Genomic DNA, 14461 nt, shown 5'->3' with positions numbered 1-14461 from the left:
AAGAATGACACGAGTTAACTGTAACAGAATTTTACGCATGGAAAACTGAAAATTGTGATTTCAGCGAAAATTCTGAGTTTTTGGGTCACGTTGTTATGTACGAGGTTGCGTAAACCCTTTCGTGACAAACGTGTACTTTTTCTGATTTTTTCATTACGATCCTTCTACTGCTTACGCTCTGAGATCCATTTGATTCTTCTAAATTATATTATGTGGATTGACAGAAACACAATGATAATAATAACAATAACAGTAATAATGAACTTTCGTGTGCACAGTTTTTTGTTTTGCATACTCGAAGATTAGAGAGTAAGGATAATGACTCGCCAAGAGTGGAAGTTCAAACTGATAAGGGCTAGCGAGTATAATTATGAATTCCTCTAATTAAATCTGAGGAATGTCATAATAATTATAAGAATTTTAAGCTAAAGTCAGAAAGCAAGGAGAGAACGAAAGAGTAATTGATTCTTGTTTAGAAGATAAAAGCGTCATTTATTCCAAATATACAGCCTCGCTGTCCAATTTTAGCTTCTAATCTTCGATCGAGCTTTCTTCAACTATTAATGGATCGACCAATCCTAAAATAAATTTAAATAAAAAATACTTTTTTATTTATAATAATCTTTACACTGCATTGTACTATCTTCATGTGGTAATCCATCATAAAAACTCAACTGCATCGGTTTACATATTTTACACAATAATTATATGTATATAAAAGAACTAATACAACTCTTGACACGCGATTCAGTAAAATCATTTCTTCTTTTTGTAATACGGATAGGTCGTTCTAACATCGAGCGAGTAATCCTTCCATAAGGACAAATCGACTTTTGGAAGATCGTCACAGCTCATCAAAGGATTTCTGCAATTTTTTATATATAATTGTAGTGTCTTTTACAAATTATAAAAAACAATTTAAAAATATTTTACATACACAGGAGTAACTTGCAGGAAGCCATATTGTTGCATGTTTGTAATATGATCGCTGTTATCGCACATCAACCTTGATATACTAGCTTTTCGAAGCTCGCCCAATTGTTCTGTAACGTTGCAATCGTGTTAATTAATTTTAATCAATAATTTTAGGGACGAGTATATTCTGCACTAATTAAATATTACCCAGAGTAAATGCCACTTCGGGATCACCACTTTCGTACCAGAACCGATCACCAACGCGAGTCCTATAGAATTGCTCCACCAGGATACACATAAACGTATGACCAACTATGGTTCCCTTGATGTGTCTTTCTAAAGAAGCACCCACCGTCACATCAACGTCTGCTGGACTGTCGTACAATTGTGCCAATTTTTGTATGTTCTGCAAATGTAATATAACCATTTTAAAATACATTTTTTTTTTGTAGGAAAAATTTGATGGAAGAGAAAATGCACCTCTGCAGAAATTTGGTCAGAAAAGTCACTCCAACGAATGGCCTTCTTTAAGCCACACAATTGTCTGTAGCTGTTGTACGAAGCCAATCCATGATCACGAGATCTATGAATATCCGTGGCTCGAAGATCGGATCCTAATCTTCTTCCATTTCTGAATAGATAATTCGTGATCTATGAAATGGAAAAATTAGATTTTAATCTATTTTTCAAGATATATATTATATTTGATAAATTATTGAAGGAAAATGTCAGAGAAAATTTGTGGTACTCGACAAATTATTTATAGAATGTTTACTTCTCTGTCGAAATACTGGTCACTTTCTTGCTGAGGCTGGGTAGCCAAGCCTCTCGTAAGGTCATCGAAGTTGTTGTCCTGCTCGATCACCTGTGGCCGATTGAACCAATCGCTCAGCCTGGCTGCACTCACCGAGTATCGTGGCTCTTTGAACAATCTAAACAAAGATAACAAGGAGATGAAAGAGAAGCTGAAATCTGCAAGATTTTTTGGCATTAGTAATTTATTTTTATTCGTACGAAAGTCTGGAGATTTTAATTGTACCAAATCTATTTTGCTGTAAATTTCTGTAAAAGAGGGAATTTTAGTACGAAGTACTAACAGTCCTTTCAAGAAAATACTATAAAATAATTTCTAGGAATGTTATAATTGCTAAAAATATTCATTTAAATAGTAGGAAAATGCAGAATAACAAAACTTTCTTTGATAGATATTCAGAAAAAACTATTTTGCAAAATTTTATAAACGAGGAAATTGCAATGTGAGAAGTATCAATGATCATTTCAAGGAAACTCCCTGTAAAGTCCTTTCTGGGAATGCAATGATTGTTTCAAGATATATTCCAAAAGTGGAAAAACTGAAGAATTTAAAAGTTATTTTCTTTGATCGATATCCAGAAATCATGAAGGTCGTGGAAAAATTAGCGTTAGATTTTGGTTCAAGGGTGAAATAAACAAAGGGTGATTAAAAGAAAAATGAGGAAAAATTGTGAGAAAACTATAAGGGAATGGACGAATCAAGCTTGATGGACAGAAGCGTTTAGTACCATTTACGAGCAGTTAGAACGATTCCGGATAACGAAACAAACAGCAAAGTTGCTCGTTATCCAGGAGGAATGAAGCAGCTGACAATTGCAAAATTATAGACTCATTCTTCCTTTCAGCTTAGCTAAAGTAAAATTTAAATTCAATGGCGGAAAACTGTAGAAAATTAATTACTGTAATTAAACTTATTTACGTTTAACAATAATCCACAAAATATCATTCAGATGACTGTTGCAAAATTAAAGATTCATTATAAATTTAAGCTTAACTAAATTAAAATTGTATAAATTATATAAAAACATTGAAAAAAAAAACAATTGAATTTAATTAATAATATGTAAATCAATTAATTGCTAAAAAAAAGTTGAGCAGCAAACAATTACAATATTATGGCTCCATTCTTAGTTCCAGTTTAGGTGGACGATTACTCGGGTATTTAGTCAAGACCTAGTTTGATCCAAAACGACCTTGTGCATTGTCTGAAAATTGCTCAATCCAATCGATTCTAGGTACAGGAATGCGACTATACGCAAAACCGTTAATTTCCGATTCGCGAACTTCAGGGCTAAGGCTATTGCATTCCTAGTCTCTCGCGTGCCTTAAGAAAATAAATACTCAAGTTTTATCACCTCGAACATAAAAAAGCATATGTATATATATACGTTCAATGCAAGACTCCAAATACATAAATAAAAATAAACCAAGTCCCAAGGGATCCTCGTTACGAATCACCAAAGGAGCCTTTCGACAGGATCTCGCCAGTAAGTCCTTGAATTTTTTGGTTTCACACGATTTTCAGACCGTAAAATTCGATGTTCATCCGCATCCGTCAAAGCAATTCGTCCGGTCGCGTTGCACAGAATTAGAAAGTACACGGGAGTGAAATAACGCCACGGTTCATTTTTACCCCCTGCAAAACCTCGGAAAACCTCTCTAAATTTTACGGTTCACCTTTCAAGGCTACACTGCAATATTCTCGTGCGTATACGACTAACGCAACTTGGCTTATCGATGCGAGACTAGTTTATTTATTTTTTCTTTAATTTATAAAAGTCTCCCCAAGGATTTCTCCAATTTTAACATTTTCACTTACTTGAGATATCCCGCGATGAGTGTGTGGAAGTAACGGAAGGCGGCAGTGGAGAATTCATTGAGCGTGCTGGGGTCGACCGTGGGATCGTAATCGTTCACGTATCCCTTTGTGTCGTAAAAGATTTTGTACACGACTGGTGCTTGCACTCCTGTTCGAGTTTAATTGAAAATAGCATAAATTTTTCTATGATTAAGTTTCAATTTTTCCCTCAACTGCAACACTCTATTCCACAGTTACAATTTTACGATAGATGTTAACCCAATTGAAAAATTTCCATTCCACATATCATTTAAAATAATGCATTAATTATACGTGCCAATAATTACTGGGAGCCACTCGTAATAAGAGATTTGCTGGTGCTCCGCTGTGACGATTCTACGAGCTTCCTGGAACGTAGTTTCGTCGGTCCAGTGAGGGTTCAATCGTGACAAGGCATCAGCCACTCTGTTGTGCTCCCTCAGCAACAAAACTTGAATAATCGCCAGTTGTGGATTTTGGTTAGCTCGGCTGTCCCCTGAATAATGGACAATGATTAGTTTGATTTTTTTTTTTAAGTAAAAGAAACAAAGAAATTACCAGTCAAGTAACAAGTTTCCTCTTCGGACACAACGTCGCAGAGAGTAGTTTTATTCGGTGCAGCCGGTGGCCATTCACGGTGATCACGATAATCCACGATCAAACGTCCACCTATTCCTGCACGCAAACTCGCTGCGGTTTGGTCGTCCGATCCATAAACAAGGGAGAGGTCCAAATAGTGCGTAATAATGTTCAACTAAAAATCATATTGTTCTTTGTTATTATTATTATTCTAAATTATTCCTCGACTCGATAAAATATTACCTCGACATTAAATTTAACTCAATCATCCGTTCTTATATATCAAACCCAACTTTTATTCTGGCCAATCAAACAATTTTCCTCGATGCACGTTTCCACGAGTTCCGAGTAGATATTGGAATGTGCAGGGTTTGGCGCAAGTGTGTTAGTGGGGCGAGTCAGAGTTTTGCGAAACGAGAAAAAAGTTGGGAGATAAATTTGGATTAAGCGGGAATTCCCAGAGTGTGATTCACGATTGGTTGGGAGTGGCACGCGTCGTTACAGCGATCTCATGGAAGCTGGATGAATGATGCAACGAGAGTGAAGGACTGTGAAGGTCGCGGGAAAAATCGAGTCGGGAATCAAACCTGTTCGGCTGGTTTGCTGCCGAAGGAGCAGCCACGGTCACGGTCAGTCGTGCTGCGGACGAAATTCAAGCAGTTGATGCCACTTCCGGTGTAAACCGGATCTCTCGGTGGTATCAGCATTGGATAACACAGAGGATCCTGAAGATCCTGGGGCTTCAAATCTCCATCCATGGTGCAACACTGGATCGAGTGGGCAGCTGAAAGCACATGGATCGTTTTTTAATTAATCACTAATTAGACATTCATTTCTCGCAATTAATCAGTGGTCATAAATTGGAGAACGTACTGGCCTGTGCCGATCCATCGATCAAGCCCATATCGTGGGCCATGATCTGACCATACTGCATCGCTACCAAAGACCAAACACTGTCCTTGACGTCAGCAGGAGGAAACATGGTGTAACTGACCAATCTGGCGTAAGGCAGATCGGTTCCTTTGGTCGAACGCGTAGGTGCACTTATGCCTGCGAAAGAAAATCATTCGTGTAATTGGAAATAAAATTCCGCTGTACGCTCTCTTATGTCGACGAGAGAAATCGAGTTGCATAAAAATTCGAGACGGCTCTTCCGGAATCGAGCGACCGTTTGAAATTATTTTATTATTTCACTGCAGATCGTATTTTCGTCAAATTATTTTCTGTCCTTTGATAAAACTGCAATTTCTTGCGCAAAAACGAAGGCTCTGATTGGACTAGTCGATGGACGACAGCGTTATGTTGTTTTTAAATGAAACGTGGCGATGAGGATATTCGGAGAATCTGGAAAATTCGACCAGTGGTGCAGAAATAGTCAAATGTAACTCTTGTTACCGCGGATCGAAATTATAGAAGTAATCGTTAATTACAAATTTCTCGCATTACTCGATCATTTTCCTATATAGAAATTACGAAATGGTAGATTATGAATTTCTGTCGATATAAATCGATAGGATTTAATATACTCTCAGCTATCCTTCTATATAAACACTATATACTTTGTATATCACAAACAAATTTAGTGAAATTACTCTGAAATAACGAGAAAGTTTGTAATACGTATACGACTGTCGTTATAATTTAATCAAAAAATACAGTGTAATTGAGTTGGAAAGTAAATTTGATTTATAACGAGGTTAGTTTTTGCATGATAAAGCTATAAGGACCATAAATCTTTTATCAAGTCGCAGGGAGATTTATGTAATTTGTAAGTGGAGCTTTGATAATAATTGATTTATCGACTTACCGTCTCCATAATTTGCTCGCAAGAGGCGACCATAGCGAGTGTTCGCCATACCCCACGTGGGATTCTGCAAATTGTTGCAGGAACCATCGTACGTCCTGTATCTGGATTTCACGCATTGCTTGGGAAAATAATCGCCACATCGCACTGGCGAGCTCGATACATTCTGCCCAAATCGGTATGGAAAACTGAAATTATTAATTTTAGCCAATTGCTCTTTACAATCACCATTCTCGATTTTAATCGAGGTCGTTGCACTCGATACGTTTCGTTAACACAGCGAATCGCCAAAATTGTACAAGCTGATTAGTCGATTTCAAAGGGAATATTTACCCATTTACGGATGGTGCTGGATATGGAACGTAATAATGATCGTTCGTGGGCAGATAAAAAGGATTTGATTGCATGAAATGCATATAAGTCTTTGGGGCTCTGTACGACGACTGGCTCACTGTGGTTACTGGAATAGACAAAAGTAAATAGAATCAACAAATTGTGCAACCTGTCAGTCACGAATCTTGACACGTGACGAGTATATAAAATCAGGCATTTGGTAAACAATTTTAAACAGATTTCTTCGCACGTACCAAATCATGTTTTGCATTAATATGAGAGATATGTAATATATATGTGTGTGTCTGGGGAAAAAAGGTGTTGGAGAACACGCGAGGCTCGTTTTAACACTCGATGTAGATCGTTGGACTGTTTGCACTGGCGATTCGAGTTTTGTGCATTATTTCGATCGATGAGATAAATTTGTTTATAATATTCCGAGCCACGAGTTGCTTATCCGAAGAAGGAAGGAGATTTTATAAACGAGGAATTAAGTTTTAATCACTTAATTAGCGTACGAGTGCGATGAAACACGGAAAAGAGGTGAGGATTAATTTTAATTTAATGGATTTGTATCGGGGTTCCGAGTCTCGCGACGATTTTCTAATCTTTTCCAATATTTTTCTAACACATTTAACCGATCGTGGTGTAATTTCCATGAACGGTAGTAAAGATGGAAGAGATTTGATTAGTTTATAATTTAAAATTTAAGGATTTGTGTGGTAAATTGTAAAGGTGGATGAATATTTTATATATAATTGATTTTTTTTATTAAAATATTAATAAGTCCTTCGAATTTAGCAATGTTCGCACGAAGGTGGCAAAGATTCTAGTGAAGAAATGATCGATTTTCTCGAAGAAGACGTTTTGCAAGGAACGCAGTAACCTTTCGATGCACAAACTCGCGCGCGAGTGTTTGTAACGATTAAGGGGAGCAAATCGGAAATTGTTCAGTGATTTTTTATTACTGCGTCGTTCGGCGATATAAATGAAGAAATTATCAATTTTCATCATCCCTTCGCTGAAAATTGTTTACAAGGAGAACAGTGACCTTTGAAAAGAAAATCGAGCGCGATAGAAACGATTCCTATATAAACTAAAGAAAGCATATGGAAAGTGTTCGTCAAAGAAAGTGAAGAAATAATCAATTTTCATCGTCCCTTCACTAAAAATTATTCACAAGCAGAACAGTGACCTTTGAGAAGAAAATCAGCAATAGAAACGGTTGCTATATAAATTAAAGAAAGCATATGGAAAGTGTTTCGTGATGAAAATGTAGGAATGATCAATTTTCATCGTTCTTTCACTGAGAATTGTTTACGAGGAGAGCAGTGACCTTTGAAAATAAAATCGAGCATTTGAAAGTAGAGCGTTCATCGAAGAAAATGAAGAAATGTTGACTTTTCATCTTTTCTCCATGGAAAATTATTTTCAAGTTTCTCGATGATCTTTGAAAAATAAACTGGAGCAATCCAGTACGAGCTCTCATAATTAAATACAGAAAATGGGAAAAGTACATTAATTTCCTATACATATAGTGTACGTGTCGTATCAGTATTCTCCTATAATTTGTATATTTAAAAAGTGTATCGTTGATGAACAATGTGTGGCCCTTTCGGTAGGTGCAGCATGATGCATCCAACAGAGAGTTCGCATGGCCAACTGTGTGTTTATACCTTTCACTGCTTTCAGCACAACGATAAATGTTACGCCAGCGACAGATCTAATCGATAACTGTTGCTTTACCGAGTCTCTGTGTAGCAGTTTGTGCCTGCATGTATCGTATCAATGAATATTCATGCTTCTCTCCTTTTTCTTGTATTTCTTCTAGTCTACCCCCACCCCCATATTTTTCTTTGTTACTTCTCTCAGTTTATTTTTATATCGCTCATTCATTTGTCTAGCCCTCCCCCCCCCCCCCTTCATCCATCTTCCTTTCTATTTCGTTTTCTTATTTTTCTCTCACTATTTCAAGTCCTCATTTTTATTTCAAACTCTCTCTCTCAATCACCCCCCCCCCCCCTCCCAACCTCACCCCTTCCCTTTCCATTTATTATCGTGTTTACTTTATTGAGGAACGAACGTTCCGTTATACAACCGTGTCTTAAGTTACCCATGAGTTACGCCCATGAGTTATGGGAAACTGCAGGCGGGAATCGACCAAAGCGAAAGGATCTCAACAATGCAAATCTTGGAAATAATCCAGTTTGCGGCGTTATTATTAATTACGCGGGCTGGATCAGTCGCGCTAAATTTAAACAATCAGATTAAGAAACAATAAAGGTTTCTAAATTATGAATTACTGTTGCGTGCTCGAATTACAATCAGCCTTGTTATTATAGTGCTACCGAGAGAGAGATATTAATATGTACATCCATATAACATAAATGCTATGTGATTTTATTTCAATAAGTTTTCTCCCTTTTATATATATATATATATATATATATATACACACACACACGTGATAAATTAATTGCTAATATAAGCGTGCGATAAGCTCTTTATCGCTCGCCTTATAATTGTGCATTAATATTAAATTATACGTTTCACCGGAAGGTAATAAAGCATAGGCACGTATTATACAATATAAAGGTGAATCGTTTGCTGATAAGAGATTTTTTCCTTTATCGTCCATTAATTCTTCGAGTTTTTCTCAATTGGGTGTAAGAATGACAGGCTAGAGGTTTTTTCTGTACAGCCTCCAGGCGCGAGATTTAACAAACTTTTAAAGTTGGAAAGACTGTTATATTAGCCATAAATCAGTTGGGTGTGCAAAACACAACAGTTTAGCAGTAATTTTCCAGTCAAATTGCCTCTCGTTCGATTATAATTGAAGCAAATTCCTCCCAGCTTCGGAATAACCGAGAGCTTTCGTCACACCTCTTACCTGCTAGGTAATAAACGTGTAACAGAAATCCTCAGAATCCATAATAATACGGTGAAGAACGCTTAACCCCGAAACATAAGTGAAAACGTCCTGTTTTAGTTTTTTCAATAATAATCATTTATCTATTTTTCATCTTCTTTTTATCAATTCAATCCTACGAATTTGCGTTTGAATAAATTATTTAGCGACTCTCCATTATAATCTTGTCTCTTTGTATAGAAAATTACACCCCACTAATGAACAATTACTTCATAAATCTAATTATTGATCCAACACCATGCATTATTTATGAATGCTCGATTTATATAAGCAAAAACCTAGTATGTTTATTACTCGTGAACTATGATTAACGATACACGAAAGGAACTGTATTGACAATTGATTTCTTTATTAAAGCATGTAACTTTAAAGTGGAGCAACATTTTCTATCCTCGTTTGGTTTTACCATAAACTCCCACCTGTTGCACAAGAACGCACTCTAATAAATATATCCTGTCGCGCTCCGCTTTTCTCTCTTTTGTTTCATTCTCGTCATTTCTCTCTCTCACAGCTATTAGCATTCTTATATAATTAACCGGAATGATTAGTCCAACGTCGTTAAATCACAGCTGCAGATTAGATTAGCAACGAGCATTCCCAAAATCACGTAAGAAACAGAGCGATTTTCCAAATGAATCAAGTATAATTGCATGAAACACAGTTGGCTTCCAATTAAAGGAGAAACCTATAGAGTTTTGTTAATAGCTTTGAAAATATGCAGCATTCCTCGCCAATAATCGACCGTTAATTGAACGACGGTCCATTTTACCGATCGAAAAAATCCATTGAATTTCTAATCAACTCCTGCTCGATTTTTTGCTCCCCTGCTTCGATACGAGGCTGCTCTATGCTGCTCTTGCTGCTTTTTCCCTCCTCCCATCGATAAAAATACTCACCTGGAGGTTTCGTGTAGTGCACGTACTGCCCATTGCCAACGGTTAGACAAAATACCAGCAGTAACGTGAAATCGTTAATAAGCTTCGATCGATTTTGCAAAGCCATTGTTTGGATACCTGCAAAAAAATCAACCTTGATAGAAAAACAATTCTCCGGTGTACTTTTAACAAATTGTTTTTTAATGTCATTAATTTTAGTCGTAGATATACTTCGTCGTCATTCCGTAGCTTCCTAGTGTAATTCGTAATTAAAAATAATCTCGAAAATCGTTGTGTTGTGTCAAGGGATACCGATAACTCTCAAAATTTGCAATGTAATATGTAAAAATTGATAAATGTCTTGAAATAAATATTTCAACGCTATTTTTTTATTCTTCAACAAACATGCATTTATAGAAAGTAAATATATATTAGAACTGTGTTAAATATTCGATCAAGCAAAAAGGAACAGGTGTAGAAATATTTATTTAAAGAGATTTGCTAATTTTTGCATCGTTCATGTGGTCAGCTTTGGGATAAATCTAGTAATGTACGATTTATAATGCTGAGTTTTTTCTGATACACGTGCTGGAAAATCGTATAACTCGAACGCAGTGTTGTACCAATAGCTAATAATTGTGAAAAGTAATAAGTGCACTTTGTGAAAAACTGCCAGCGTTAAATAACTTTGATAAATGTGAAATATTATCCTTCTCTTTTTTCCGCCTGCATTGATAAGGTAAAGGAGAGTTTAAACTGGTTTAGTGTGTTTATGCATGGCAAAACCAGCTGGACCAAAATTCTAGCCGCGATAGGTATAAGCATCCAGTCACGAGTCCAATGACATTTTAGCAGTTTAGCTATTCGCGAAAGACTTGCACCGTGGACCAACGCTCATTGGCCGGTCGTGACGTCAGAATCTGATACAGATCGCTCTGCACGACTTCCGGTTCTGTGGCCTCTCAAACTTTTCTCGTTTACCTAGTGCATGACGTCACCTAACGCGACTCGAGCGAGAAAGAAAAACGCGAAAACAGAATGGAAGAAAGTAAAAGTGAATATGTGGCATACGTAAATACACTGCAATTGAGTGACTTTAATTGCAAATTTCATTGCAACCAACTTCTCGAATGGCTCCATAAAACTTTGACAATTTTTGAAAAAATTTCACCTATATTACGTAAACCTTCGAAGGAACGTAGCATTCCACATAAATTTAAAGGAAACAAGAGCACTACTTTTACCAATGTTCTTCCAAATAACCTCGTAAAGCTAAATTTCTTTATATCGTACTCTTGCTATTATTTTATCGAGCGAGACTGATTCAGTTGGTTATTCCCATTCATTATAAAATCTTTGTTATTTTTTGTCAAATTTTTTATAGATATTATAAGATATTGTTATTATTATTATTACCAAATTGTTTTTCTGTATACGTTTCATCATTTTATTACAAAGAATCGGAATATCAATAAGATTGTTTTGGTTGATTTTATAAAAACAACTCAAAGTCAGTAACGAAGAATAGTATTATTAGATCAATTGTGCAGAATAAAAATTATATTATCAATCCCATCTAGCTATAAAAATAGAATTTTATGTCGAATCAAAATTTTAATCGAGTTATCAAAAAGAGTCTGGATTATTATTAGGAATATCGACACGATTATATTCCTTCATTGGAGACTGCCAATCGTTGAGTTTGAAATTAGCGAAAGAAGAAAAGTTTTTGTGAATTTGCAAGTCTCGTGACGTAAAAGTCAAGTTTTTTGTTAATTTCAATAAAAGATTAGAATTCATCATAAAAATTAATACCGTTTGATCGATTGCAGAATTAAACAAAAAAATATCAAGCCGCGTCTCTGTACAACAATAGAATTCGTTTTGAAGAAAAATTGATTATATTCGCTCATTGGAGAACGTCAATCATTAAGGTTGAAATTAGTGGAGAAAGAAAAGTTTTTGTCAATTTTACGAAACTCGTGACGCAAAGTTGGGGATTTTCTTGTTAATTTCGATTTGCCATGATGTAACGTGACCTATACTCGTACACGTACAGAGCGCTGCATACATCAGCGAGAAACGGAACCTGCGGGGAACGGAACAAGCTGCACCCCGTGCGGAGCGCTCAAGGCGATGCCCGATAGTATTGCGCACGTTTACATTTCATTTTATCCAAGTCGATTGGCAGGCCGCTCTCTTTAATTGCACTGTGCACTTTATATTCTATTCGCTCCGAAAAAAAATTGCCCTATCGTTAGGCGCCTCTGCCTCACCCCCCCCCCCCCCTCCCCCCTCTTTTGTAATTTTACAACAATAACCAAACAATTCCCGTTACGCATCGAACCGATATTTCACGATAAAATCAATTTCTGCAAAATTACAGCGATAATCTCATGAGAAACTTTGCAAACCCACTACTGTCGTTGTTACAAAAAATTTACATTTTTATTGTACATCAAGACACAATTTCGATGTAATAACTGTTAAGTGGCATTTTGTGTAGCCCGATGGAAATTCGTGAAACGTATATATTGCAATTTAGACATATACATGTATATTGTTATACTATGCTAAAAATATATAAATTGAAATTCCATCCATGTTGGATTATTTTCGAACGAAAGCAATTCGAGTCACTATACTCGTTTCCAGTGAAATTACTTCGATACAATTTTTGTTACTTCGCACGTGTAAAATATCTTACATATTTACATCGTTCCAGAGTGTCGATATCTATAGCTCAATATTGGACTGTTTTTGCAGATCGATATTCTGTTTTTTTTTTTAATACACTTTCATTTCCTCCAGATATTTTACTCTATTTGTACTTTTTTGTCGAGTATAATATTGATGAGATTGATAAGTCGAGTCGAGAATCGAATCGTACAACTCTAATTACGATTTCGTAAAATTCTTATCCTTCCCACGTTTCGGATTTACAGTGCAGGCCATTTATTCCATGCTTCGATGGCAATAATTTTCGTTGATTGATAGGTCAATAGTTGGATTGGTTTCTGTCTAAAAGTGTAACGCGTGAGATTGATCTCGGTTATTCCACGAATTGATACTCATTAATTTTGCAATAAACTATCGATTCTCCGCTAAAATACGAACGTGTCGTATTTGTGACTAAAGATTGTTAATTTGTAATAGAATTTTTAAATACGTCACGATAAACGTGGCTGTGTTATCAGCCTGAAAATTTTATATTATAATTGACTTTGACATCTTTATTATCAAGACGCAAAAAAATGTCTCTAAAAAAGAAAATCGAAAATCAAGATTTAAAATGTTGAGTACGAGTATTGAAATACGAAGGTTTCGAGCGTTCTTGACCTTGATTAATAACATTGTCACGGTGACTAAACTAAAGCCAATTCGTTGGTTTCTTTTAAGGAGTTTGAAGTAGTCAACGTTGCGACAAGCTTAGATCTTGCCTAAAAAAACTTGAAATCAAAGAACTGCCGATTTGTCTTTATAAATTGCCTTCGCTTTCAGAGATTTATTACGTCATAAATTATACGTTTTCGTCCCGGTACAAGGAAAATTTCGCACAATTATTAGGCCAGCCATGACCGGTGCTTTGGCAATTTATCACTTGACTTATGTGGTTCACAGTGCCATTTAATAATGAGAAAAAACGTCTAGAGGGATCTTAATTACCAAGGAACATTTACCCGCTCGATTAAATGATTGTAAAAACCACCTTTGTCACTGCTTGAAAATTATGTAAAAACCCAATAACCAATTTTTCAACTGTCTCTCCCAATAAACTTTCTAGTTGCAAAAAGGACTAATACACGTGTGCCTGTGGACTCTATTTAATGACATTTAATCGTACTTCCTGTCTTTAAAATTCAAGAATTATTTAAATTGATATCTACAGAATATTCAATATAACTCTATTTATCTGAATTCATATATTTTTTGCTAAAAACAAATTGTATTTATGTTAATGGATTTTTTAAATTTTTCTACTTAAATTTTTTATTGTTTAATAACGTTTAAACTATCAATTAACAAAGAAAAGGACAAAAACACTGACTAAGACAGAAACTAATATTGATTATTAATTTTTTTGTTAAGGTTATTATTTTTTGATAATCAGTTATAAATTATGGATTATAATTGAAAGATGAGAATAGTGGATTGTCACCTGAATTTGTTAATAGTGGTGATTAGAATCTCATAACTGTGTATTTATTGGAACGACGATTGACACTTTTTAATTTGTATGTTTAAACAGTTGAACGGTATTTGTTGACAGGGACTAACTGAGTCAGAACTGCCTAGGAACGAACTTTATAAATGAGAAGAGAAAGTACAGGGCTACACAGCTCGACCACCCCACACGCTGTCAAAAGCTCCGGCCT

The 14461-nt window shown here is 35.7% G+C and overlaps 1 protein-coding gene across 4 annotated transcripts; it reads right to left on the bottom strand.

Moving 5' to 3' along the window:
- Positions 1 to 584: 584 nt before the first annotated feature.
- Positions 585 to 14373, bottom strand: LOC136777388 (peroxidase-like). Of its 4 annotated transcripts, none has more exons than XM_066733634.1 (14): positions 14245 to 14373; positions 10107 to 10223; positions 6282 to 6408; positions 5952 to 6136; positions 5018 to 5194; positions 4732 to 4928; positions 4124 to 4319; positions 3864 to 4061; positions 3548 to 3695; positions 1691 to 1847; positions 1396 to 1566; positions 1123 to 1321; positions 938 to 1043; positions 585 to 865 (listed from the first exon to the last, which is right to left on the bottom strand). In XM_066733634.1, the coding sequence occupies exons 2-14, from the start codon at positions 10210 to 10212 to the stop codon at positions 757 to 759; spliced, it is 2076 nt and encodes a 691-aa protein (XP_066589731.1). In that variant the 5' UTR covers positions 10213 to 10223; positions 14245 to 14373; the 3' UTR covers positions 585 to 756. The 4 variants fall into 4 exon arrangements, with proteins under 4 accessions (XP_066589731.1, XP_066589730.1, XP_066589732.1 ...); XM_066733633.1 differs by lacking the exon at positions 14245 to 14373 and adding an exon at positions 13752 to 13869; XM_066733635.1 differs by lacking the exon at positions 14245 to 14373 and adding an exon at positions 13766 to 13858.
- Between the last annotated feature and the right edge of the window lie 88 nt (positions 14374 to 14461).

This window comes from Prorops nasuta, unplaced genomic scaffold (assembly GCF_024137725.1).
Source record: "Prorops nasuta isolate Cenicafe-Biocafe unplaced genomic scaffold, Cenicafe_Pnas_1.2 PNAS00011, whole genome shotgun sequence".
NCBI lineage: Eukaryota > Metazoa > Arthropoda > Insecta > Hymenoptera > Bethylidae > Prorops > Prorops nasuta.
Note: the sequence above shows the minus strand (reverse complement) of the source record. Positions and strands in the feature narration are given on the sequence as shown.

Excerpts from the sequence above, each read along its gene's own strand:
- LOC136777388 (XM_066733633.1), bottom strand. Across the intron at positions 1,567-1,690 it reads ACCAGTATTTCGACAGAGAA|ATCACGAATTATCTATTCAG; the intron begins GTAAACATTCTA and ends TCCATTTCATAG. Across the intron at positions 1,322-1,395 it reads CTGACCAAATTTCTGCAGAG|AACATACAAAAATTGGCACA; the intron begins GTGCATTTTCTC and ends TTACATTTGCAG.